The sequence below is a fragment of the Bos indicus genome, chromosome 16 (assembly GCF_029378745.1).
Source record: "Bos indicus isolate NIAB-ARS_2022 breed Sahiwal x Tharparkar chromosome 16, NIAB-ARS_B.indTharparkar_mat_pri_1.0, whole genome shotgun sequence".
NCBI classification, from domain to species: Eukaryota; Metazoa; Chordata; class Mammalia; order Artiodactyla; family Bovidae; genus Bos; species Bos indicus.
The window spans coordinates 80,328,038-80,354,195 of record NC_091775.1 but is presented as its reverse complement, the minus strand read 5'-3'; the positions used below and the strand labels follow the sequence as shown (position 1 = coordinate 80,354,195).

General features: G+C 62.3%; 1 protein-coding gene across 4 annotated transcripts in view; it reads left to right on the top strand.

The window, feature by feature from the left end:
* Positions 1-26,158, top strand: part of KIF21B (kinesin family member 21B) — a 44,562-nt gene that overhangs the window by 5,510 nt on the left and 12,894 nt on the right. For all 4 annotated transcript variants that reach the window (XR_011560982.1, XR_011560981.1, XM_070768755.1 and 1 more), the window contains exons 2-24: positions 7,224-7,446; positions 7,672-7,854; positions 10,390-10,539; positions 10,637-10,771; positions 11,023-11,190; positions 11,425-11,540; positions 11,981-12,176; positions 13,381-13,570; positions 14,025-14,088; positions 14,162-14,362; positions 14,688-14,769; positions 15,061-15,178; positions 15,881-16,072; positions 17,497-17,696; positions 20,311-20,418; positions 20,852-20,920; positions 21,260-21,492; positions 21,621-21,768; positions 21,849-22,043; positions 22,127-22,228; positions 24,963-25,128; positions 25,307-25,358; positions 25,512-25,569. Coding sequence is in view for 2 of the 4 variants with exons in the window: in XM_070768755.1 (XP_070624856.1) it covers positions 7,224-7,446; positions 7,672-7,854; positions 10,390-10,539; positions 10,637-10,771; positions 11,023-11,190; positions 11,425-11,540; positions 11,981-12,176; positions 13,381-13,570; positions 14,025-14,088; positions 14,162-14,362; positions 14,688-14,769; positions 15,061-15,178; positions 15,881-16,072; positions 17,497-17,696; positions 20,311-20,418; positions 20,852-20,920; positions 21,260-21,492; positions 21,621-21,768; positions 21,849-22,043; positions 22,127-22,228; positions 24,963-25,128; positions 25,307-25,358; positions 25,512-25,569 (3,349 nt within the window). In the remaining 2 variants the exon portion in view is untranslated. The remainder of the gene's footprint in view (positions 1-7,223; positions 7,447-7,671; positions 7,855-10,389; positions 10,540-10,636; positions 10,772-11,022; positions 11,191-11,424; positions 11,541-11,980; positions 12,177-13,380; positions 13,571-14,024; positions 14,089-14,161; positions 14,363-14,687; positions 14,770-15,060; positions 15,179-15,880; positions 16,073-17,496; positions 17,697-20,310; positions 20,419-20,851; positions 20,921-21,259; positions 21,493-21,620; positions 21,769-21,848; positions 22,044-22,126; positions 22,229-24,962; positions 25,129-25,306; positions 25,359-25,511; positions 25,570-26,158) is intronic.

Sequence of the window (26,158 nt, the reverse complement as noted above, 5' to 3'; positions counted from 1 at the left end):
CAGGGCGGGGTGGGGGTGGGGCAGACCAGCCGGCAAGGCTGGGGCGCAGCTGCGTGGGCTTTCCTGGGCTGGGGACACCCCCTCCTAGGCCCCAAAGCTGGGCCTGCGGGGTGGACTGCAGAGGGGGTAGTGGGCAGTTCAGGATAGGGACCACACACCCCGCCCCCCGCCCCTCCTCGCACCCACGCTCCAGCTTCTCCCCACCCGCCTCCTCCCCCAGGCCTCCTTCAGCCTTTCTGGGGGAGCGGGCCCAGCTGAGACCCCGATGCCTTGGGGGTGTAGATGAGACACCCCACGCCCTCCCCCACTGGACGGCCTGCCGGGGCATTCCGCAGAAGTCAGTGGCCAGGACCCTGGGACGAACTGAGAGAGCAAGAGGTGGAGGACATCCCCGGGAGGGAGGGAGTCCTGAACCCCAGGCTTCCTGTGGGTCCCCTTGAGTGTCTGCAGCCCTCCCTGGGCTCCTGGGAACTCATGCAGGGGCAGAAGTCAGGCAGAGGGGGCTGCGGACCCCTTTCCCCAGGCCTGGCCTCGTAAACCCATGTCCTTTGACCCTGCTGTACAAAGCCTTCTTGTTTGGGGGTTCAGACCAGTGTTTTCCCTGAGGCAGCCTCAGGAGGACTGGGCTGGGGGAGGGCCTGGGAGCTCACAGGGCTCCCCACGCCGCAGCTCTGCAGCTGAGAGGGGCAGCACCCCACGCTGGACCTGCCACCCTACTTCAGGGCGGACTGCCCCCGCACCCCCTGCAGGACGGGCTAAGTCAGCTGAAGCCCCAGGGTGTCTGGGAGCCAGACTCCCGTGAGACAGCAGGGATGTCGATTCCAGCCGACTTCCTGGAGCTGGCAGGCTGGCCGGGAGGGGGTGGGGAGGAGAGGATGCCCACGAACGTGGGTGACCTCCTCCCTCTGCCTCGGAGGCGGCGCCGTGCTCTTGCGAGGCAGCAGCCTCCTGGGTCCCTGGTCCCCCCCTTCCCCAGCCCCGGCCTCGGCTGTCTTCACTGTGAATGTGAAAACGCTCCCCAGCAGACGGCTCTGGCCCTCTGGCAGCTGTCGGCAGGATCATCTTTCCCCGGCCCACCTCTCTCCGGGCCGGAGCTGCTTAGAGGATGCGGCAGGCCGGGCCACAGTCAGGCTGGGTTTGGATTTCAGCTCCACCATTAGGAGAGTGTGACTCCGGGCTTGTTCAGATTCTCCCTTCTGAGCCTCAGGAAGGAGGCAGTCCTTACACGTGACATGTGTCCCTGCATGTACAGGAGCTCCACGCATCAGCTCTCAAAAGATACCGCATCCAGTCCTAACAGAGGTGGCTCGGGTGGCGTCAGTGACCATGACTCCAAGGGAGGAGGACTGCAGACCCCCCTTTCCCTTCCGAGGGCTCCGCAGCCTCTGCAGGCAGGAGCCTCTCGCTGCTAGCTGGTCTGAATCCCTCGCTCTGTGGCTGAGTTCCCCTCTGGTCTGGCTCCGTCAGTGATGGGACCAAGCTGGCCCCTGGAAGCTCACTGCATGACTGAGTGCCTCTCTGTGCCAGGCAGACAGGGGGTCCTGTGGCTCCTCTCTGTGTCCCCTGCCACACACACACTCCTCCACATTGGACGTTGTGAGAGCCCAGCACCAGACGGAGCCAGGCGTGGCGTGAGGAGGGGGTCATGGGATCCGGGCAGCCGTGGGGGGCAGCCCACCCCAGGACAGGGTGCTGGGCGTTCTCACTTCTCCAGGCACCCAGGCCCCCGGGCTCCTATTCAGGATTCCAGAAAGACATTAGGGTGTCCAGGAGGGGCTCACACCCCTGGGCTGTTTCTGAAGGGACTGGTTATGAGGTGATCTTGGCCGTTGGTGGGGGCTGCGGTTCTTCTCATGGCCCTGGACGTGGGGCCCGCAAGGGTGTCTTCCAGCCTGGAAGACCCCCGAGTGACAACTCGCCTTCAGGCTGGTTCTCCCCAGTTGTCCTCCTGCTCTGACCCTTCAGTCCCATGGCCAGCAAAGATGGGCTTCCTAGAAGACGTAGCTGGCTACTGGTTAGCTCTGTGGCCTTAAGCTGAGTTGATATCTCTTTGAGCCCTCTTTGTAAATTGTGGGGGGACCTCCTCCTTAGAATGTGTGCAAAGTGTGGTAGGAACCCCCCTGAGAATGTGTGAAAAGTGTGGTAGGAATCCACCTTAGAATGTGTGCAAAGTGTGGCAAGAATCTCCCCCTTAGAAAATGCGGAAACTGTGGTAGGACCCCCCCCACTTAGAACATGTGCAAGGTGTGGTAGGAACCCCCTGCTTAGAATGTGTGCAAAGTGTGGCAGATACCCGCCTTGGAACATGTGCAAAGTCTGGCAGGAACCCCCTTAGACTGTGTGCAAAGTGTGGTAGGAACCCCCCTTAGATCGTGTGCAAAGTGGTAGGTACCGTGACCAGTGACCAGCAAAGAGGCATGTTGCTCCTTATGTGCGGGGTTACTACTCCTGAGGAATTGCGTCCAGGAGGTTCCAGGTACCAGCAAAAAAGGGATGTCAGGAATCACAGAGCACACACCACAGCTGTAAGAATTTTCTAGGATTCTGGAGCAGTTCTTAGTTATTTTAATATCACAGCTGGAGGCTGGCAGGCGACAGTCCATGGGGTTGCAAGAGTGGGACATGACTTAGTAAGGAAACCACGACCTCTTGGAGAAAAGGAAGACTTCTTCAAGGGATGTGGGAGCCTGGGATAAAGACCCGGGGGCGGGTCGGTTAGAGACCTACGGAGGGGCTGGAGCCGGCTAACCGGGTGGGACGGGGTTCACCTGGAGCCGGCCACACCCACGCACCCTGCCCCAGCCCCCGGCGGCGGGGCGGAGCCCTGCGGGGTGGTTGGCGGCTCTGTGCGGCATCACCGAGGCCGGTCGGGAGCGGCGCGCCGCTGGCCAGGCTTTGGGGGAGGGACCCTCCCGCCTTGGCAGGCGCAGCGTCCCCGGGCCTGCCTCCTCGCTGGCTCCGCCGTCCTCCGCTTCCGCCCTGTCCTGGCTCCCGAAGAGCCGGGGAAGTGCTGAGCTCAGCGCTTCTCGCAGCCCCGGGCTCGGGCTCGCCGCCTTTGTGCCCCGCCTGGGGGGACACGAGCCGGTGTGGGGTGCGGCCCGGGCGCCCGAAGCCCTCCGCCCCGAGTGTACAAAAGGCTCCTAGAATCCCCAGCGTAGCGCCGCTAGACAGTGCGCGGAGGCGGCACCGCGGGCCCAGGCTGGACCCCTCCGCCGGAGAGCCCGGGCCTTCTCTGCGCCCCTCCCGGCCCTCTGCGCGTTGCCAAGTGGCGGATAGACCGGGCTCTGTTCTGGGAGGTTCCGGGCCTTTCTCAGTGGGGCCCTGCGCCGCCCTCCCCCTGCAGGGCCGGCAGAAGGGATGGGGAGGTTGGGGGAGGGCGGGGAGGGGGAAGGTTTCCGGGGCTGAGGCGGGTGGGGGGGGTGTCTCTGCTCAGAAATGACCCCCCGCCGTGGGGTCCACAAAATCCCTTTTGGGTTTGACAAAAACAGGCAGCACACTTTGCCAGTTTGAGTTTTCCGAATAGTGCAGTAAATCATAATTTATCGTGATCATGGAGTCTTTTCATTCCCCCTTAAATTTTGCATCCGAGGCGCGAACACCTCACTCGCCTCACCCTGGCTCCGCACCCTGTGCCCCTGGTTCCCTTGGAAGATCCTGGAGCCTGGTTCCCATCCCTGCCTGCCCTCCCGTGTCCCTAGGGAGGAACAGCGCTGGCAGGGGTGCCATCCTGCCACCCTGCGTAGCCGGAAGCTGTCTCCTTCCCTCATCTGGGGCTCCAGGGCCGCCCGCAGAAGTGACTTCGCCTGGGGCGGGGCCAGGCTGGTCAGGAGCTGCCGCAGGCAAGGGCCGTGGAGTTCCTAGAAAGCTGAAACTGGGAAGAGATGTCCTGATGATGCAGGGAAGCAGGGGTGGCTGACCCACTGGAGGGTGGGGCAGGCGCTTGCCAAGGGCCCGTCTTTTATCTCCTGGACGCGCCCTGGACACACCCTGGATGCGCCCTGGGTTCACAATCTCCCCCGGGCACGGTGTGGTGGGAAGGAGCCCAAGGCGACTGTGCCCACTGGACTGGGGGCCCCCGAAAGCCCAGCGCTCGGGTCCAGCCTGCCAGACCTGTGTCGGCTGTGGCAGGCCGCCCCCGCCCAGCTGCCCCCTGCTCCCTCGGTGGTGCCGGGCAGGGAGTTCATACGTCCGTCTGGGCGCTGAGTGTCCCAGGCAGCTGGCGAAGTGGAGAAGCCGCGGGCTTCGGACTCCCAGCTTGCCTGTACTGACTGGGACTCAGCCTCAGCTTCCCTCTCTGGACAGTGGGTTGAAGTCACTAGTACACCACCTCCCTTAAGTGAGACAGTCTGAGGCGCCTGGCTCAGCGCTGGTGCGTGAAAGCACCCATGCCCAGTTACTTGTTCATGGCCCGTTCCTGGGACGAACACTCCCCCACGCCCCGTCCGGGTCGGTAGCCTTGGCAGTGAGTGACTCATCTTGGGCTCGTGTCCTCTGGCTCCCAGCTGGTACCCCATTCTCTGGATGGTACTCACCCACCCGCACCTGCCAAGGACACTGTGCCTAGAATGGGCCAGCGTGGGCCTGGCTGGCTCTGACCCCAGAGGATCCCACACCAAAATGCGCTGGACCGGGAAAGGTCCCAGGGTGAATGCCTGCTGACCTTGCAATGCCTGGACCCTCAAACCCTGGAGCCCCCTCCTCTAGGCCCTGCCTCCTGATGTCCTTCCGGCCGCCCTCTTGGGCTGGGGGCCTGGTGGGCGGAGCAGAAGCCGGCTTCTTGCTGATGGGCTCCGCCAGGCAGGGCAATGGCTCCCCCTCTGCGGCTCCTCCTGTCTCCAGGGACCCTGATTCGATTTCCTCCAATCACCAACATTGCCATCTGCCTGTGGTAATTAAATGGTATTTGAACCAGATCCAGAAATCCCATCGCAAGCAACCCACATGGCAGGGAGCTGGTGCTGGCCAGTGAAGCTGGAGAGGTCTTAGAGGCGGCCAGGTCCCCCTGGGAGCCCCGGACACCCTGGGCCCCCAGGCCTGAGCTCCTGGCCCCTGCCCAGTGCCCTTTGAGGTTGCTGCCCGCCTTCCCCTGGGCACGCTGGGCCCTGCCCCTCAGCTGCACAAAGCACAGGAACAAGGGAGGAGTGGAACCCGCCCTGCCCAGGCTCAGACCCCGCCGCCCCTGGCGCCCGCTCCTGGCCGGCACCGTCTGTTTCCTTGTCCGCCGCGGGGACCGAAGTGTCCCGCTCGGGCGTGGTTGTGTGTCGGCCGCCGCCACCAGCGGTCCAGGTGGGAGCACCACGGCCTGGGCATCTTACTGACGGATCCAGGGTCTGGTCTGTAGGTCCAGGAAGGATGGGGAGGATTCCCAGCACCTCTCCAAGCCAGAAGCTGGTCTGAGGGAGACGGGAGCTGTGCTCTCACTTCAGCCTGGCCCTCAGCAGCTGGATGGGGCAGGGAGGGGGGTGGTAACCTCCGTGGGTGTCCAGCCCCTGCAGCCTCGGTGGTGTGAGGACCGGTCCTGGAGAAAGGCCAGGCCACCACCCGGCCCCCAGCCTCTTATCCCCCTCACAGCCAAACGCAGGCCGCAGGCTCAGGGGGCTTCTCACCGGGCTCTGAGGAGCCTCGGGGCTGGGCAGCCTGAGGCTGAGACAGGATGGCCCTTGGGGGCCGGCTTTGCAGGGGGAGCGCCCCGGGCCAGCCCTCACATGCTCTCTTCTCTCCGTAAATGTTGGCTTAGGGCGGGGGTGCTGACAAGCAGCTCATTGTGAGAGGCTGGCTGAGGGGCTGGCTGGCTGTGTGAGCCCACAGCACCCCTCCACCCGGAGATTCAGGCATCAGGAGGTGCTCTCTGCCAATCCATGCACATGCTCACTGACTCACTCTCAGTTGCCATGGAGACCTCCTCCAGCAGCGGCTGCTTGCAAGAGGGGCAGGGGCAGGGGAAGGAGACAGCCCTGCCCACTGTCCACGCTGCGCCCCACTTCGCCCTGGGGCCCCTCCTCTTCCTCTGTGCTGGGGAGCCCCAGGGCCTGGGATGGGGCCCCTCCTGTGGCGGGCGCCCCTGCTGGAGGTCCCTGCCCTTCTCTGACTTTTGCCTCAACCCGCTCTCAGGGTCCTGCCTGGTCCAGCCCTCTTGGCTTCCAGAAAGGAACTGGAGCTCGTGCCTGAGACTTCCCCTCGCATCTGGGGCGGGCCTTCCTGAGTGGGGGGGGGGACCCCCTGCAGCCCCTGCAGGCCTGGGCAGAGACACTGGTCTCCTCCGGAACGTGGCCCCCCCGGGGGGCAGCCGGGCCTGGCCCTCCCTTCCCTCGCTGGTCCTGGGCTTTGCCTCTCAGGAGGGGCCACCTGCCTTCTCCCCACCCCTTCTCTACGGGACACGGACCCTGGGGCTCCGTGACCCGTCAGGAGCGTGTGCTTTGAGGTCAGTCGGACCTGGCATGTTCTGTTGCTGCCCGATCTTGGGAAAGTCAGACTCTCCCAGCCTCTGTTTCCTCAGTAAAAATCCAGCAAATAACACATACCTTGCAGGTTTATGGTAAAGAATACGTGAATTCGTGTTAGGTAAAATACCTTTAACGTAGATTCAATTCCTAGGGTGCTCATGAAATGTTAGCAGCTGCTGGACTTCCTCATGGTCCCGTGTTAGGAATCCACCCGCCAATGCGGGGGACACGGTTCAATCCACGCTCTGGCGAGATTCCACATGCCACGGGGCAACTGTGCCCATGTGTCACAGCTATGCAGCCCTCGAGCCCCAACTCTGAGCCCATGGGCTGCAATCCTGAAGCCCTCGCCCCTACCCATGTGTCACAGCTATGGAGCCTCGAGCCCCAACTTCTGAGCCCATGGGCTGCAATCCTGAAGCCCTCGCCCCTAGACCCTGTGCTCCGCCGCAAGAGAAGCCCGTGCAGTGCGAAGCCTGCACTCCGCATCTAGGGAAGGCCCATGTGCAGCCACGAAGACCCAGTGCAGCCAACGTGCGTGCGTGCATGAATAAAGACGCCCACAGCTGCTGCTTTGAGCAGTGTTGGTATTATCATCGCTGTTATTGTTAGGGAGGTCTCACGCAGCTGCTCCCATGCTACGCTTCCTTCCTTCTCCCACTCGTGGGAGAGTAGGGGCCTGGGGGCAGACGCTGGCCAGCCGGACGGGCAGGAGGGTGGCTGCGGGTCAGCCCCAGCCAGTCTGACCCAGGACTCCCTCCCGCCCCCCGCCCTGGGCAGGATCCGGCCCCAGCTGTCAAAGGAGAAGATTGAGGGCTGCCACATCTGCACGTCGGTCACCCCCGGGGAGCCCCAGGTCCTCCTGGGGAAGGACAAGGCCTTCACCTATGACTTTGTCTTCGACCTGGACACCTGGCAGGAGCAGATCTACTCCACCTGCGTCAGCAAGCTCGTGGAGGGCTGCTTCGAGGGCTACAATGCCACGGTGCTGGCCTACGGGCAGGTGAGCACCTTTACCTGTGGTCACCTGGGCCCGGCCCCATCTGAGGGCAGAGAGCTGGCCGCGGGGTAGCTGGGATGCAGCCGGGGTCTTGTCCGTGGTCGGGGGGTGCTGAGGTGCTGCTGGCTGAGACAGGATCTGCCGGCGGGGACAGGCTGGGAGGGTCCCGGGCTTGCGGCCCGCCCCCAGGGTGCTGGGTAACACCTTCTCCCAACTTTGCTGACACAGACGGGGGCGGGGAAGACGTACACCATGGGCACTGGCTTCGACGTGGCCACAGCGGAGGAGGAGCAGGGCATCATCCCACGGGCCATCGCGCACCTCTTCGGGGGCATCGCGGAGCGCAAGCAGCGGGCGCAGGAGCAGGGCGTGGCCGGGCCCGAGTTCAAAGTCAGCGCCCAGTTCCTGGAGGTCCGTGGCCTTGCGGGTGGCGGGGTGGGGGCGGCAAGACTCGGGAGCCGGGCTCCCAGCAGGGTGGCAGAGGAGGCACCTCAGGGATGAGGTCCCCGCTGTGGAAGGCGTCCCCCGGCTCCGCGGTGCTGGAGGCCCGCCTGGCGGGACCCTGAAGGGGCTCCCTGCCCCCGAGGGGCTCGAGGCAGGGAGAACCTGAAGGATCCCTGCAAACTCGGATGGATTACAGCTCTGCCACCTGGTGGGCGCGATGGCACCCAGTCCTGGGGCCCTAGGGTGACCCGGACGCCCAGGCCCGGCTCATAGTAACTCTGGCTCTCACCCTTCCTGGCCTCCGCTGGGCCCTCCTGTCCCTTTCTGGCGGAGGTCCTTCCTGACCCTCGGAGTCTTCTCTGACCCCAGGGTAGGAGGGTTCTCCAGAGGGGGCCTGTCTGGCCTCTGGTCCTGCCTGTCTCTGGGAGGAGGTCAGGGTGCTGAGCCCCAGGGAGGCAGCTAGCGGCTCCGGGGCGGGGGAGGGGAATCCCTGGCCTCCCAAGAGACCTCTCAGAAGCGTCTCCAGGAGGGCCATAGGCTCGGTACCTCTTACGAGGCCCAGCGTGACCAGGCTCCTGCTCTCGGCCACCTGGCCCAGGCAGCGTCAGTCCCAGGGATCCAGGCCCCGCGGCAATTGCTGGGTGTGAGGCCGCCCTGGCCTCTGACCGTGTCCAGGGTGTCCTCGGAGGGAAGGACGTGGCCCCAGCCTTCTCCAGGTCTCCCTGTCTGCCCCCGCCTCTCCAGCCCTGCTCCCTCCCGGGCATTTGTGCACTGCTGTCCCCATGGGGGCCTGTGCTTTAGGCTGGAAGTTGCTCTTTGTCCTTCTGGACTCTTGCTTTGAAAGAGTCTGCCTTTGTGTGTGTGTGTACATGGTATGTGTCTATACGTGTATAAGTATCTATATGTATATGTGTGCAGGCATGTGTATGTGTGTGTCTCTATATACATATATATGGATGGATGGATGTGCTCCATCCCCGGGTCAAGAAGATCCCCTGGAGGAGGAAATGGCAACCCACTCCAGTATTCTTGCCTGAAGAATCCCATGGACAGAGGAGCCTGGCGACTATGGTCCATGGGGCTACAGTCACGCACAGCTGAGTGACTGAGCACACCCTCACTGTATATGTCTCTACGTGTGTCTGTGTATATCTGTGTATTTGTGTATATGCATATGTGTATTTGTGTGTATGTGTATATCTGTGTGTTTGTGTATATGCATATGTGTATTTGTGTGTGTGCATGTGTATATCTGTGTGTTTGTGTATATGCATATGAGTGTGTGTGTATGTGTGTATGTGTATATCTGTGTGTTTGTGTATACGCATATGAGTGTTTGTGTGTGCATGTGTATATCTGTGTGTTTGTGTATATGCATATGTGTGTTTGTGTGTGTATGTGTATATCTGTGTGTTTGTGTATATGCATATGTGTGTTTGTGTGCATGTGTATATCTGTGTGTGTATACGCATATGTGTGTTTGTGTGTGTGCATGTGTATATCTGTGTTTGTGTATACGCATATGAGTGTTTGTGTGTGTGCATGTGTATATCTGTGTGTTTGTGTATATGCATATGTGTATTTGTGTGTGCATGTGTATATCTGTGTGTTTGTGTGCATGTTTGTGTGTATGTGTGTCCCACACTGTGTATTTCTATAAACTTCTCTTTGTTTTTCCCTTTCTCCATCCTTTTGTCATAGAGAGACCCAAAGAGCAGTTCAGCACCTAGAAAGCCCAGGCCAAAGGGTGACCCACAGGGATTAAATGTTGCCGTGTGTCTGTCCTGACAGACAGACACCAAGGCCCCACATCTGCACCAGGGCCTTCCGTTTCCTCTTCCCCTTCCTGTGGGGTATTTCTGTCCCTTGAAGGCCATCAAAGCCTCGGATGTCCGCGGGCTGGGACCTGCCCCCCCCCACATACAGGCCACTGTTGGCCGCTGACCGCTTGCTCGTCCCTCCTGCTGCCCGCCCCAGCTCCCTGCCCGGTGACAATTCCAACAGATGAAACTTGCCCTGCCAGCGATTTCAAGCACAGGACTCTCCAAAGCTGAGGCCATCTGAAATGGGGGGACACTCCCAGCCAAGCTGCCTCCCACAGTGGTGTCCCCAGGCTCACTGGGGGCCAGGTCACAGGTGGCTCTCCATCCCTCACCCCCCAGAGCTCAGCTCTCCACTGAGCCCCACCTCCCCGCTTGGAGCCCCGCCCCCGCCCCCTCCCCGGTGCATCACATCCTCTGTCTGCGGGAGGACTCAGTCCACTTGTTCCAACCGGTTCCTCAGACCCCGGGGTGGAGCGCTGATTGCTGCCTCCACGGGCTCTGCCCAGGATCTAGCTGCTCCCGCCCTGTCCAGGGGAAAGAGCCCAGAACCCGGAGCCCTGGAAAGACCAGGGTGGCTAGGGAGCCACCCAGGGCCGGTTTCCGTTCCTGCAGAGCAGAGCTGGCGGGGGGGCCCCGGGCCATGCTTGCGTACACCCAGCCCCATCTCCCTCCCGCACAGCTCTACAATGAGGAGATCCTCGACCTTTTCGATAGCGCCCGCGACCCTGACGCCCGCCACCGCAAGTCCCACATCAAGATCCACGAGGACGCCAGCGGCAGCATCTACACCACCGGCGTTACCTCCCGCCTCATCAGCTCCCAGGAGGAGGTGAGCGCCTGCGGAGCCACAGTGGGCTGGGGTGGGGGGTAGGGTGGGAGGACCCGGGCCACGCGGCTACTGGCCCTGACGTCCGCCCCCTCCGCAGCTGATCCAGTGCCTGAAGCAGGGCGCCCTGTCCCGCACCACGGCCAGCACCCAGATGAACGTGCAGAGCTCGCGCTCTCACGCTATCTTCACCATCCACCTGTGTCAAATGCGCATGTGCGCCCGGCCCGACCTGGTGAGAAGCCCGGGGCAGACACCCGCTGGCGGGAGGGTGGTGCGGCGGGAGCCCAGGCTCTGGGCCAGCAGACCCGGGCTCGGGCTCACCCTGCCGCTTGCAAACTCGCCTTGCTCTCGGTGCGGGAGAAGCAGGCAGTGCACTCAGTCTGATGCTCGGTGTGCGCGAGGCACCCCCAGCCACGCTGCCCCCCAGGGCCCGAGGGCAGGGGCTGGGAGCAGAGGGGCCCATGCCGGCTGGCTTCCCCACAGGTGAACGAGGCCGTCAGCGGGCTTCCTGATAGCGCCCCTCCTGCGAGCGAGTACGAGACACTCACTGCCAAGTTTCACTTCGTGGACCTGGCCGGCTCTGAGCGGCTGAAGCGGACTGGGGCCACGGGCGAGCGGGCCAAGGAGGGCATCTCCATCAACTGTGGGCTGGTAGGCACGCAGCGGCCAGCACAGCTCAGCCTCAGACCCTCCCCAGGCCCGCCTCAGGCCGGCTGCTGGCCGGGGCGGGCCGCTGCCCTGACCCTGACTGCCCACTGTCACCAACTCTCACATCTGCCTCTAAACCCTCGGGGAGCCTGAGGGCTGCTGGGGTCAGCGGGCCAGGTCCACCCTCCGGGCTCTGTCCTCCCCCGGTGCCTCTCGAGCAGCGGTCTGTCTCCGCAGCTGGCCTTGGGCAACGTGATCAGCGCCCTGGGGGACCAGAGCAAGAAGGTGGTGCACGTGCCCTACCGGGACTCCAAGCTCACCCGGCTCCTCCAGGACTCGCTGGGCGGCAACAGGTACCCGCCGACACCCGGGGAGGGGCGGGGGCGGGGGAGCGCAGGGCCTGCCAGTGTCCGGGTTGGAGCGGTAAGGCCCAGCGGACAAGGGGTCCGCCCAGCCCTGTGCGCTGCAGGCCTGGAGGTGCCTGCCGGCCACTGCGGTCGGACCCGGCTTCGTCGTCTGCACGGCAGGGAGGGGTATCCTAAGGAGGTGGTGGAGGCCGAAGGGGACGCAGAGGCCGCATCACAACCCTCCTCCCCCTCCCCCGCCGCCTGGGGCCGCCTCGCCGTGGTCACCACTGTTGGAGTGGAGACCCAGGCCAGGTGGTGCGGAACCCCAGCCCCAGGCTCTGCCCAGGTCCTTAGGGCCCCCAGCCGGGAGCAGGATCTGCTCTGAAGTGATGCCCCCCGGGCCGGCTGTGCTCTCGAACTTCATTCCACACCCCCGCACTCCCCAGCCAGACCATCATGATCGCCTGCGTGAGCCCCTCGGACCGCGACTTCATGGAGACGCTCAACACGCTCAAATACGCCAACCGGGCCCGCAACATCAAGAACAAGGTGGTGGTGAACCAGGACAAGACCAGCCAGCAGATCAGCGCGCTGCGGGCCGAGATCGCGCGCCTACAGATGGAGCTGATGGAATACAAGGCGGTGAGTAGGCCCCGCCCCCTGCACCCCTCCAAGGCCCCACCCCAACCACAGGCCCCGCCCCCACCCAGGGCCCCGCCCCTCCAAAGGCCCCCTCCCCTCCCACCCAGGCCCCGCCCCTCACAGTTCCAAACCCCGCCCTTCCGGCCCCGCCCCACCCGGGCCCCGCCCCCTCCCCGTTCGGCCTCACGCTCCGCTTGCCAGTCTTGGTGGCCAGGGCCAGGCTCACTGAGTGACCGGAGCACCGTCGGAGCTCTCAGGCTTACAGTGTCAGAGAGAGAGGTGCACATCCTGATTGCACAGGTCTCACGTGTAAGACAGGTGCTCTGCGGGGTTTTATTCTGCCGCATGTGCCATGTTGGATCAGAGGAGACTCAGGCTGCAACACAGTACCATGAGGACAATTGACGGGACCACACGAGTGGTCCAGCGTACCTGGGGGTGCTTCAGGGGAGAGGGCTGGCCCCCTCATTCAGGTGGCCAGAGAGGGCCTCAGGGAAGAGAGCCCTTCATTATGGGAACAAGTGAGATACCAGCAAAAGGAGATGGGGCAGGCATCCTCAGGTGCCAACAGGCCACGAGCAAAGGAACAGAGAAGGGAAATGAGGTACTTTGGGGAAGCATCCCATTCTAAGGCAGAAGTCACCAAGCAGCGGCCCCTGGCTCGAACCTGGCACACAAGTGGGTTTTCGTTTGACTGGCCCTTTGCTTTAAAAGAATGCAGGGGTAGTTGTCACTTTTCTGAAAATTAGGGATTTCCGTTTTCTTTAAAACGTTGAAGCTCTAACAGTGTGGTGCCAGGCTGGCCAGAGTGGCCCAGGGGCGGCCCCTTTTGGGCTGCGTGCAGCTCCGTGTGCTGCGGTGCCCCTCGCCCTGCCGCCTTACACCTGTCCCCCTCATTCGTGCCCACCCCAGCTCTGGGTTTTGGCCCTTGGGTTAGTGTTTGTGGAGACAGGAAGCTGAGCAGTGGAGAGGGAGGTGGGTTGAGATTGTGAAGGTCTGGAATGGCTGGTCATGAAATGTGGACTTTCTGTTGTCACGGGGGCCCTGAAAGGTTTCTGAGCCCTGGGAGACGAGAGCTGGCAGGGGGAGCTGGCAGGGCTACTGTGCGGGGGTAGAGGCGGGGGTGATGGGGAAGAGCTTCGTGACCCCCCCACCCCCCACCCCGTCCCTGACTGCCCCCCTCCTGCCCCCCTGCCGCTCCCAGGGCAAGAGAGTGATTGGGGAGGATGGCGCCGAGGGCTACAGTGACCTGTTCCGGGAGAACGCCCTGCTGCAGAAGGAGAACGGGGCGCTGCGCCTGCGGGTGAAGGCCATGCAGGAGGCCATCGACGCCATCAACAACCGCGTCACCCAGCTCATGAGCCAGGAGGCCAACCTGCTCCTGGCCAAGGCCGGTGAGTCAGGTGCGCCAGGCGGGCAGGCCCCTGCCCCCACACCCTGCCCCCACACCAGCCCGGGATGTGGGGCTCCCAGGCCAGCCGGCTCTTCCTTTCTCTGTAAATGCAATCGCACGTACTGTCCGTGATGCTTTACTTCGCATGATGCTGTGTTAAACACAGAAGCCCACTTAATTCTCTTAAGCCGCATAGTGTTCCGTATGTGGTGGTGATGAGTGATTTACCGTAACAGCCTCTGTTGATGGACATTTGCTTGTTTCCAATCTTGCTGTTACCAGCACACCGGGGTCTCTGCACCCACAGACAAGCCCCTCTCTGATAGAAACTCCTCCCTGGACAAGGGCATGTGCTCTGCCCTGTTCGGGGCACTGATAGGAGGACCACAGCCTGGAGCTAAAGGACCTCCCTGTACTTACCTTCTTAACTGTCCCTGCCCCCTGCGTCCCCGCAGGAGACGGCAATGAGGCCATCGGTGCTCTGATCCAGAACTACATCCGGGAGATCGAGGAGCTGCGGTGAGTGGACACCCGCACACTTGGGAGCCCAGGACGAAGGCAGGGCCACTCACCTCCCACCCCCACCCCGCAGGACCAAGCTCCTGGAGAGCGAGGCCATGAACGAGTCCCTGCGCCGCAGCCTCTCACGGGCCTCGGCCCGGAGCCCCTACTCCCTGAGCGCGTCCCCAGCCGCCCCGGCCAGCTCCATGGAGGACGCCTCTGAGGTCATCCGCCGAGCCAAGCAGGACCTGGAGCGGCTCAAGAAGAAGGAGATCAGGCAGCGGAGAAAGAGGTGAGGGGAAGCTCTCCCCAGGCGGCCCGAGGACCCCGTGCTCAGGGGCCGTGTGCACCCAGGTGGCCTAGGGACTCACCGAGAGAGGCTGCTGTGGACAGAAGCCCCCACTGCCGAATGCTGGATGCCCCCCAAGGAGGAGGGGGAGGGAGGATCCCACCCGGGCTTAATTCTGGGCTGGGGGCTAGAGAAGAGTAATGGAGCCCTGCAGAGCTCGACCCAATCCCACCCAGTGCCTGAAACTCTTCCCACCCCAGCTCTCACCCTGCGCACTCACTCAAGGCAGGTTAGCCCCCTAACCTGTCCCTCCTTCACTCCTGGGCAGCCCAGAGAAAGAGGCCTTCAAAAAGAGGGCAAAACTCCAACAGGAGAACAGCGAGGAGACCGATGACAACGAGGCCGAGGAGGTGAGGGACCCGCCCCCTCAAGCTGCCCCCATGTCCCTGCCCAAGTGGGTCTCCACAGACATCCTTGTGCAGGGTGGGGGAGGGCTCGGGTCGGCCTTCAGTGGGTCCTGTGCCTCCTGGTATCTGACTGGTTGCCACAGTGACGTCCATCCCTCAGCCCCTCATCGCAGTTAGGTGATGCAAGCGGGAGGCTTCTCCGGGTGGGACTCTCCCAGGAGAGAGGGTGGGGAGAGAGCCCCCCTGCCGTGGCCCACCCCACTCCCCACCCTCCTGACGGTGCCTGGCACCCAGGAGGACGAGGAGCGAGAGGAGAGTGGCTGTGAGGAGGAAGATGGCCGAGAAGACGAGGACGAGGACTCGGGCAGCGAGGAAAGCCTGGCGGACTCCGACTCTGATCCAGAGGAGAAGGGTGCGTGGTCCCGGGCGGGGGACCCGAGGCAGAGCTGCCTTCCACGGGGGCCCAGAGAGACTGCTCGGGGCAGTGGCTGTCCGACGTCCAGGCGGGAGTTCAGACGTGCAACCCATCATAGCAGAAACTTACTGAGCACGTGTTGGTGCCGGGCTCTGAGCTGAACTCAAGCCCATGAACGTGCCCAGCCTCCCTGTCCACATGACCACCCTGGATGGACATGTTAGGACCCCTCCCTTGGTCACCACCGAAGAGCAGTCCCACAAAAGTTGGTGGTCCACCCCTGGGTGTGGGGGATGCAGAGCTGGGCCTTGGACCGAGGCCTGGCTGTTCCGAAGCCCACTCCTCTAAGCGGGCCGTGTGTCCCTCAGCTCTGACCCAAAGTCCTGCCAGCTGCTCTGTGTCCTCTCCCCTCTGCAGCCCCGCCGGCTCCCGGGTCGTCCGCAGCGGGTGGGCATCAGCTTCTGGGGCTCAGCAGGGGCGGGTGAGACGCCTGGCACCCCCTGGTCCTGGGCCCAGCCCTGCACTTCTGGGCTGCTCTTCCAGGGTGTCCCCACCAGGCAGCCCCTGCCCACCGTGGGGTGAGTCAGTTCCCCTCGCCGCTGGTCACTGAGTGGTCACGGCTGGCCAGAGGAAGGCCCTGTCCCCATCCCCTCGACCCGGGCCCCCAGCACCTCAGCCAGCGTGTCTCTGCACCCACAGAGGTGAACTATCAGGTGGATCTGGCCGACCTGACGTGCGAGATCGAAATCAAGCAGAAGTTGATTGATGAGCTGGAGAACAGCCAGCGGCGGCTGCAGACTCTGAAGCACCAGTATGAGGAGAAGCTGATCCTGCTGCAGAACAAGATCCGGGACACGCAGCTGGAGCGCGACCGCGTGCTGCAGAACCTCAGTGAGGCCCCGCCCTCCCCTGCGAGGCCCCACCCATCACGAGCCCCGCCCAACCCACCGCGAGGCCCCGCCCCACTTACCATGAGGCCCCGCCCCACCATACATATTAGAATCCTTTCTATCTCCAGGCACAGGAAGGTGACACCCCTCAGTCTTTTCCTGAATTCTCTCCTAGGATGTTTCCTTTGGTTCCGTTTACAAAGCTACTTCTCACAATGTGTCTTCTGTACATCACTCTCAGCCCGTTCATCCTGTTACTATTCACTCACTCACTCACTCACACATTCACTACTCAGCACACATCCGTGGAACAGTCTTGCAGAGTGGCCGTTGTTCTAGGCGCCAGAGTTGTTGCACCGAGCGCTCTAGTGGGGAGAGGCAGACGGCAGGAAGTGGCGGATTCTATAGCATGTCGGGGTGACAAGTGCCATTGGAGAAAGCAGCAGGGAAGGAGGCAGGGCGTGCTGGGGAGGGGGTGGACGTGTTGGAAAGGGTGGTCGTGGAAGACTCGCTGAGAAGCGGGAGTTTGAGAACGAGGGAGGGGAAGAGCATTGCAGGCAGAAGGAGCAGAAGATGAAGAGGCCCTGGGGCGCCCCGATGACTGGGCATGGTGGGAGGGCACGGTAGCAGCAGAGGAGGCCAGAGAGAAATGGCCAGATGTGCCAGTCATTTTAAGGACTTCTGCCTTCTTCTCTGAGGGACGTGGGAAGCTGGGGCTTTGAGACACGTGATGTAAATTTTGAAAGCACTCTGACGAGATCGCTCCAGCTGCTGTGCAGGGAAACGCGAGTGGAAACTTGAGACCTGCTAGGCAACTGTTATAAAGGTCCTGGTGCGCGATGGTGCGGGCAGGAGGTAGTGAGAAGCCATCAGATTCTGGATACATTTTGAGGATGCAGACAAAGGCCTTTGTTGGTTGATTGGTGGGAGATTACGAGAGGGGAGCCAAGGATGTCTCCAGTACGATGTTAGATACTGAGATGAGGAAGACTGCTGGGTGAAGGGGTGGGTTTGCACTTGTTAATCTGCCATGTCTGTTGGCAGATCAGGTCAAGAGTGGAGAGGCTTTTTTCTTCTGCCAGAGCCCCTGTCACTCTGTCTTCTCTTACTAACACTTCCCCTCCCCACTGGTCCAGCCCTCTCCTCCAATCATGGGTCAGAAGCGAGCCAGCGGACCTGGTCCTCAGGCCCCTCATAGGAAGCTGGCGAGCATGGGCTCAGAGATCTCAGGATGAATCACTTCTTTAAGGTTCCTAGAATGTCCTTGGGTGTCTCCTAATGGAGCCCCTCCTTGTTCACTAGAGGGAACAGGCTGAGGAGGGTGTGACTCACCCGCATCACGCAGTGAGACCTCCCCCCGGCCCGGTTCGAGCTCAGGGCACTGGGGCCCGGAGACCTGCGCCAACGCTGCCCTACTGCACGCAGGTACCATGGAGTGCTACACAGAGGAGAAGGCTAACAAGATCAAGGCGGACTACGAGAAGAGGCTGCGGGAGATGAACCGGGACCTGCAGAAGCTACAGGCCGCGCAGAAGGAGCACGCGCGGCTGCTCAAGAACCAGTCTCGCTACGAGAGGGAGCTCAAGAAGCTGCAGGCCGAGGTGGCTGAGATGAAGAAGGCCAAGGTAGGGGCCGGGGCCGGGGGTGGGGCTAATGCGGGGCCAGGGTGGGATCAAGATGAAGACAGCCTAGGTGGGAACTGAGGCCTAAGATGGGGCTGGGGGCAGGGCCAAGATGCAGAGGACCAAGGTGGGGCGGGGCCGAGATGAAGAGGGCCAAATGGGGCGGGGCCAAGGTGGGGTTGTGGGCGGGGCCGAGATGTCGAAGGCCAAGGTAGGGGACGGGGATGGGGTCAATGCGGGGCCAGGGTGGGGCTGGGGGCGGGACTTGTGGGCCGGGCCGAAAGGAAGAAGGCCAAAAGGGGCGGGCTGAGGGTATGGGAGGCGGAGTGTAGTCTCAAAATCCATTTGAAAGTGAAGAAAAGTGTTAGCTGCTCAGTCGTGTCCGACTCTTTGCCACTCCTGCCAGGCTCCTCTAGTCCATAGAATTCTCCAGCCAAGGATACTGGAGTGGGTAGCCTTTCCCTTCTCCAGGGGATCTTCCCGACCCCGGGATCGAACCCAGGTCTCCTGCATCGAAAGCAGATTCTTTACCATCTGAGCCCTAAAAATCCACTTACTGTGTTAAAAATAACCACTGTCGGCGTGGATGCTCATCTTGACACTTGGCATTGTCTGGTTCGACTGTCCTGCTCCTGGACCTTGTCCTCTTAGCTAGAGGTTGTGCAGGGTGAAAGCACAGGACCTCCGAGGACCCCCAGGGGCCCCGACCAGTGTGGTGATCTCCAGTCCACGCGCAGTGCTCGAGTCCTTGGGTCTGGGCCGCCTCCACCTGCGGACGCCGACCGGGGTTGCGGAGGATGCGGCGGACTTGGTCAGCGGGCGCCCTCTGGCGGCAGGAGGGAGGCCCTCGGCCTTGGTTGTCCCCCTACGGGACTCTTTGAAGCTCGTGGAGCGGTTCCCAGGGGAAGTCTGCCGGCTTCCTGTCTGTCCGCTTGCAGGTTCCCTGGCTAAGCCTCTCCAGGTGCCCCGGCCAGTGCGGGCCGGCCGTCATCTCAGGGGAGGTGACGCCACTGTAGACCTTTAGGAGGGAGGATCCTCCTGTGGCTCTGAAACCTGGAAAAATGATATTAATGTAACAATGCCCACGACGTGTGGGAAGGACAGAGGGTCCCTGCGTGTTCCTGGGCTTCACTCTCAGCTTGTTCGGCCCTTCAGCAGGGACCCCCCTGCTCTGCTCAGCTCACTTAGTTCTTGTGAGCCTGGGGGAGAGGCTGAGAAGAGCACCCTTGGGCCGTTCCCGCAGTGGGCGTGCCCAGGAGGAGTGCAGGGTTTCGTCAGAAGGACCCGGGGCTGCAGGCATGGGCTCTGATCAGATGCCACAGGTGCCAAGGCCAGGACCCTCCCACTGCAGTTGACGGGCGCCCGTGCTCACGGAGGTGCCCTCGGGAGCGGGGACGCCCAGAGCAGGGCCGCCACGGGTCCTGATGTCACATGCCTGGAGTGTTCCCGCCGCTCTGAGACCGCCACCCTGTGATGACCCCCGTGGGGCTCAGCCACACAGGCGGAGTTGGGCAGATGGGCCTTCGTCCTGAAAGACACATTCCTCCCCAGGAAGCCTTGGGCTCTGGCTCTGGCCCCAGAAGAGGGCTGTCACGTTGGGGTGCATGCTGGACCCCCATGTGTGGGGCTCAGGTCTGCTTCCAGCCAAGGCTTGGCTCGCTGTAGCCAACCCTAGCCCTTTGGGGCAGCATTCACTCTGGACCCACAGGCCCAGCAGCAGGGAGGCCCCCTTCCTCTCTGTAGCTCCTCCCAACACAGCCACCAGCCCCCGGCCAGCCTCCCTCCCTGCCGGGCTGTGTCCTCTCCTGACTGTCCTTGGGGCAGGCTGGTGACGTTCCTTGGGTGCCTGAGGCTTCAGTGGTAGCGGAGGGACCGCCCTGCCCGATTCTCATGTCCTCATCTTGTGGAAGGGGGCTGACCCCATGCACTAGAGGGAGAGGTGCCACCAGGCCCCAGGTGCTTGCTCCCCGTCATGCTGGGTCACCTCTGGCTGCCCTGACGATGCCCTCTGTGCCAGGAACTCAGCTCCAGACTCTGTGCTTGCGGGCTTGCCCTGCCCTGACCCACTGTAGTACCACCCCCACGGCTGTGGTAAGAGCTGGATTTTGAAGCAAAATGACCCGGACCACAAGCCTGGCCACCCATTGCTGATTTTGACTTTAAGTCATCTAGTCTCTCTGAGGCTCGTTTCCTGCTTATGAAATAGGACTGATACCGCTTCTCTCATATGACTATTACGGGGGTCTGGGCGTATCGTGTGGGCTCCATCCATGCTCCTGGTTTTTACGGTCACCGTGAGCCTGGCCTGGGAGCTCACCCCACAGCAGCTCAGCTCCATCCAGGCAGGATCACCTGGCTCCGGCCATGCAGGCTGGGCCCACACCGGCCGGGCCCTGGCGGTGGCTCCAGGTGGGGCCACCAGGGGCCATGACCAGAGCCATGGGGGCGTGCTGGACCCTGCTGCATGGTGACACCTGCACAGCCAGGCTGGCAGTAAGGCCGTTCCTTTTGGGAGCTTGGCCAGGAGGTGGGTCAGCTTGAAGTTCTGTGGAGAGTAGGGGACAGGCCCCGAGGCGCTGCCCCGGCCTCACAGCTGTACCCCCCCCCCCACACACAGGTGGCCCTGATGAAGCAGATGCGGGAGGAGCAGCAGCGGCGCCGGCTGGTGGAGACCAAGCGGACCCGGGAGATCGCGCAGCTCAGGAAGGAGCAGCGGCGGCAGGAGGTGAGGGCGCTGCCAGGCCCCAGCACGTCTCCCCGCTCACTGGCGCCCCTCCTGACCACCCGGGCCCCGGCAGGCCGTCCTTGGCGGTGAGGAGGTGCTTGGAGGCAAGCGCGGCCAAACGCGGGAGGGCAGGATGGCTGCGGGCGCCCAGGCTGCTCCCGTGTGGTTCCGAGGTGGGTCTGGAGCCCCGCGCCAGCCAGAACCAAGCACGCCAGCCCCAGCATCCAGCCTGCAGAGAGGCCCGCGGGGCCCAGCCCTCTGCCCCAGGCTCCTCGCCCTGCCCTGGTGGGGAGAAGAGGCCAAGAGATGTCCCCTCCAAAGACCGGGTCCCCTTTCCCTGCGACTTCTGGCTGCACAAAGCTGCCCTCCAGAGCCAGTGGGGCGGACCCGGCTCAGGGCTTGAGCGAGGGCTCCACCCGCTTCTCACCCCCAGTTTCAGATCCGAGCTCTAGAGTCCCAAAAGAGGCAGCAGGAAATAGTCTTGAGGAGGAAGACTCAGGAGGTGAGTGCGGGCCCCTGCCCAGCCCCCAGAGCAGCCCCCCTCTCGCCCCCGCCAAGTGCTGACCCTGGGTTACCCCGTGGGGGTGCTGAAGCCGGGGCAGGGGGGCGGGGGGGAGAAGGCTGCTGGTTCCGGTCCGGATGCCCGAGATGTCAGTTTTTAAAAAGAGAAGTCTCTTTTTTGTTCATTTCACATCAAAGACCCCTTGGCCCTTTCTCCGTCCCAAACCCAGGCCAGGACGGAGCAGCCCCTGTATTCTCCCCACCTAGCACCCCCAGGCTGGGCCTTTCTGTGAGCCTGGGAGCATCCCGCCCAGTGGGCCCCTGTCCTCTGGACCCCTAGGTTTCTGCACTGAGGCGTCTGGCCAAGCCCATGTCTGAGCGGGTGGCAGGGCGAGTGGGACCGAAGTCACCCATGCTGGACTCGGGGGCCGAGGTGTCGGCCAGCACCACCTCGTCCGAGGCCGAGTCGGGGGCCCGCTCCGTCTCCAGCATCGTGCGCCAGTGGGACCGCAAGATCAACCACTTCCTGGGGAGTCACTCCGCGCCCACAGTGCCTGGTGCCCGCCCTGCCAGGTGAGGAGGCTGGGCACCTGAGCTTTGAGGGCCAGGGGTGGGGCCTCAGAGGCTCCAGGTGAGGGGCTCCGCACAGTGCAGAGGCTAAGAGTGGTCCACTCTGGCCCCTCTGCCTGTGCCTCCCCCAGAAAGAAGTTCCAGAAGAAGGGGGCCAGCCAGAGCTTCAGCAAGGCTGCGAGGCTCAAGTGGCAGTCACTGGAGCGGAGGATTCTGGACATCGTCATGCAGAGGATGACCATTGTCAACCTGGAGGCCGACATGGAGCGGCTCATCAAGGTGGGCCCACCCCTCCGTCCCCTGCCCACCACTCCCCGGGCGTGGGGGGCAGCAGCCTGAGGCCTCGCCCGCCTCCCCAGAAAAGGGAGGAGCTTTCCCTCATGCAGGAGGCACTGCGCAGGAAGCGGGAGCGGCTGCAGGCCGAGAGCCCTGAGGAGGAGAAGGGGCTGCAGGAGCTGGCGGAGGAGATCGAGGTGCTGGCGGCGAACATCGACTACATCAACGACAGCATTGGCGACTGCCAGGCCACCATCGTGCAGCTAGAGGAGACCAAGGTGCCTGGGGGAGGGGCGGGCCGCACGGGCATGGGCGGGGCAGCAGAACAGCCGGGTGACATGCCCTCTGCCTCCCCACCCAGGAGGAGCTGGACTCCACGGACACGTCGGTGGTCATCAGCTCCTGCTCCCTGGCTGAAGCCCGCCTCCTGCTGGACAACTTCCTCAAGGCGTCCATTGACAAGGTGGGCAGGCCGCTGGCCTCCAGGTGGACGGGCGCCTGCGGAGCCTGCCCTGGGCTGGAACGCTCACGGCTGGCTGCCCAGCTGCGTCACTCACGAGGGGACGCTGAAAAGTGGGGGTGATGGCTGGCCGTGCAGCTTTAATGAGGCAATGTGGCCAGGGGCTTGGTGTGGTCGCCGCACACAGCAGGGCCTGAGACTATGGAGGGGGAGACAGCAGCTTGTGTGTGTGTGTCTGTCTGTGTGTCTGCGTATCTGTGTGTGTGTGTCTATGTGTATCTGTGTGTCTGCCTGTGTGTGTCTGTGTGTGTGTCTGTGTGTGTGTGTCTCAGTGTGTGTCTGGGTGTCTCTGTGTGTGTCTCTCTGTGTGTCTGTGTCCGTGTATGTGTGTGTGTGTCTGTGTGTCTCTGTGTGTGTGTCTCTGTGTGTGTGTCTCTGTGTGTCTGTGTCCGTGTCTGTGTGTATCTGTGTGTCTGCCTGTGTGTGTCTGTGTGTATCTGTGTGTGTGTGTCTGTGTGTGTCTCTCTGTGTGTCTGTGTCCGTGTCTGTGGGTGTGTGTGTCTGTGTCTGTGTGTGTGTGTCTGTGTGTGTGTTTCTGTGTGTCTGTGTCCGTGTCTTTGTGTCTGTATCTGTGTGTGTATGTCTCTGTGTGTCTGTCTGTGTCCATGTCTGTGCGTGTGTGTGTGTCTCTGTGTGTCTGTGTGTGCGCGCGTGTCTGTGTGTGTATGTCTTTGTATGTGCATGTCTGTGTGTGTGTTTGTGTGTGTCCGTGTCTGTGTGTGTGTCTGTCTGTGTCCATGTGTGTGTGTGTGTCCATGTCAGTGTCTGTGTCTGTGTGTGTCTGTGTGTCTGTGTGTGTCTGTGTGTGTGTCTGCCTGTGTGTGTCTCTCAGTGTGTGTGTCCGTGTGTTTGTCTGTGTGTGTGTCTCTGTGTGTGTCTCTGTGTGTGTGTGTCTGTGTCTGTGTCTCTGTGTCTGTGTGTGTCCGTGTCTATGTGTATGTGTGTGTCTGTGTGTGTGTCTCTGTGTCTGTGTGCATGTCTGTGTCTGTGTGTGTGTGTGTGTGTGTCCGTGTCTGTGTGTCTGTGTGTGTGTCTCTGTGTGTCTGTCTGTGTCCATGTCTGTGTGTGTGTCTGTGTGTGTGTGTGTCTCTGTGTGTGTGTGTGTGTCCGTGTCTGTGTGTGTGTGTGTGTGTCTCTGTGTGTGTGTGTGTCTGTGTGTCTGTGTGTATGTCTCTGTGTGTCTGTCTGTGTCCATGTCTGTGTGTGTGTCTGTGTGTGTGTGTGTGTCTGTGTCCATGTCTATGTCTGTGTGTGTGTCTGTGTGTCTGTGTATGTGTCTGTGTGTGTCCGTGTCTATGTGTATGTGTGTGTCTGTGTGTGTGTCTCTGTGTCTGTGTGCATGTCTGTGTCTGTGTGTGTGTCTTTGTCCATGTCTGTGTGTCTGTGTGTATGTCTCTGTGTGTCTGTCTGTGTCCATGTCTGTGTGTGTGTCTGTGTGTGTGTGTATGTGTCTGTGTGTCTGTGTGTGTCCATGTCTATGTGTATGTGTGTGTCTGTGTGTGTGTCTGTGTATGTGTCTCTGTGTCTCTGTGTGTCTGTGTGTATGTGTCTATATGTGTGTGTGTCTGTGTGTCTGTGTGCATGTCTGTGTCTGTGTGTGTGTCATTTTGTGTGTGTCTCTGTGTGTGTGTGTCTCTGTGTGTGTGTCTGTGTCTGTGTGTCTGTCTCTGTTTGTCCATGTGTGTCCGTGTCTGTGTGTGTGTGGCGGGGCAGCAGGAGCAGACAGATGGACATGCTCCTCCCAGGGGTGGGATTGGTGCTGGAACAGCAGGTGTGTCTCAGCGCCCATGCCCGCTCCAACAGGGCCCAGGCTGTGGGGTGGCTTCCTTCCCCTGGGGCTGTGCCTGCGGGGCACCTCCAGACAGGGCAAGAGGCTGCCCTCCTCCACCCTCCCTGCCCCTAGGGAGCTCTCTCAGCTCTGCTCTCGGGAGGGTGTTCCTCTGCTGGGCTGTTGTGACCAGCATCATGGTCGGGGGCCTAAATGCACACCTTCATCCCTCCCAGTCCTGGCGGCTGGAGGCCAGAGATGAGGTGCGGGCGGGGCTGGCTTCCTCGGGGCCTGTCTCCATGGCTTGCAGGCATTGCCTTCCCCCTCCTGTGGTCGCCCCTCTGTGTGTCTGTGTCCTGATCTCCTATGAGGATACCAGTCGTGGGGATTAGGGCCCTGCAGGGACTTCATTTTAATGTAACTGTCTCTTTTGTGCTCGTGTGCTAAGTCGCTTCAGTCGTGTCTGCCAGGCTCCTCTGCCGTGGGATTCTCCCCGCAAGAGTACTGGAGTGGGTAGCCATGCCCTCCTCCTGGGATCTTAGGGATCGAACCCGTGTCTTGTATACCTCCTGCACTGGCAGGCGGGTCCTTTGCCACTAGCGCCACCTGGGAAGCCCTGTCATCTCTTAAAGCCCCTCATTTCCAAACGCAGTCCCCTTCTGAGGTCCTGGAGCTACGTCTGCGTTTGCATCTGGGGACACTCTACAGGCCACACAGGGAGCATGCCCCCAGCGTGGATGTGGGGGAAGCCAAGGGTCCAGGGTGCGTCTTGGGCCTGTGACGGGTGCAGGGTGAGAGCGGGGAGCCCTCGGGGCTCTCGTGAGGTGCAGATGCTGGGAGGGCAGTGATGGGTGTCCCCATGGCCCCAGGCTGGGAAGGGTGACCCCAGGCCTCGCTGCCCACCCTCAGGGGCTGCAGGTGGCACAGAAGGAGGCACAGATCCGGCTGCTGGAGGGGCGGCTGCGGCAGACAGACATAGCGGGCTCCTCCCAGAACCACGTGCTCCTGGACGCCCTGCGGGAGAAGGCCGAGGCCCACCCTGAGCTGCAGGCCCTCATCCACAACGTGCAGCAGGGTACGGGCCCCCCAGGACCTCCAGACACCCGGGGCTCCCTCCCTCCCACCCCGGAGACCCTCACTTCCCCAGCTCCCCAGAAGCCCCAGTCTGACCCCCGAGTAACAGTGGGAGGGAGGCCACCCTCCCCGCACTCCTTTGGTTGGGGTCTCACCCCTGGCTCCCTCCTCCCCCACAGAGAATGGCTACGCCAGCACGGACGAGGAGGTGTCCGAGTTCTCTGAGGGGAGGTGAGTTTCCAAGTCAGAAGGGAGCACGTGCCCCGGGCTGGGCCGAGCTCTGTGCTGGCTGAGCTGAGCTGAGCTCTGGGCTGACGAGCCTAAGTCCCCAGGAGCCAGAATCCCAGCTGTCAGCACCCTGACCCTCATCGGCTTCTCCCTTAGCTTCTCCCAGTCGTTCACCATGAAAGGCTCCACCAGCCACGATGACTTCAAGTTCAAGGTGAGCCCCACTGGCAGGTGGACAGGCTGCTCCCCACAGCCTGGTCCCCGCCTTCCTGTGGCACGGCCCCCACCCCCAGCCCCCACCCAATACTGTCTCCAGTTGGGGTATGGGAGCCAAGAAGAGTCTCAGCTGGAACAGGGGGCGGGGGGGGTGCCTGGGTTTGTGACAACCCCTTCCTTCTAAAGCGGGTGGAGTGACGTCACCACAGCCCAAGGCCCCACCTTCAGAAATCCCCCTCTTCCTCACCAGACTGCCTCCAGCTCTGATCAGAGCCTCGCCCCAGATGTCCACTCACTGTGCACGCAGGTCTGAAGTCAGGGAATAGTTTCTAGGCTAGACTGAACCCCCAGCGGGATGCGTTAGAGAGGGAAGGCAGAGCGCTGGGACCCGGGAACAGAGATGTGAGCGCAGCCTCTGGGTGCACCGAAGAGCCGGGGACACTGGTCCACCTGGGCAGTTCTGCTTGCAAAGTCTAGGGCAGGAAGGGCGGTCCTGTTAGTTCGGCTTCTCCAGACACCCCGGGAGACGCGCCTGGGTGAAGTCTGCCGGGCCCTTCTGTCCACTCCTCTGCCTCTGGCTGGCAGCA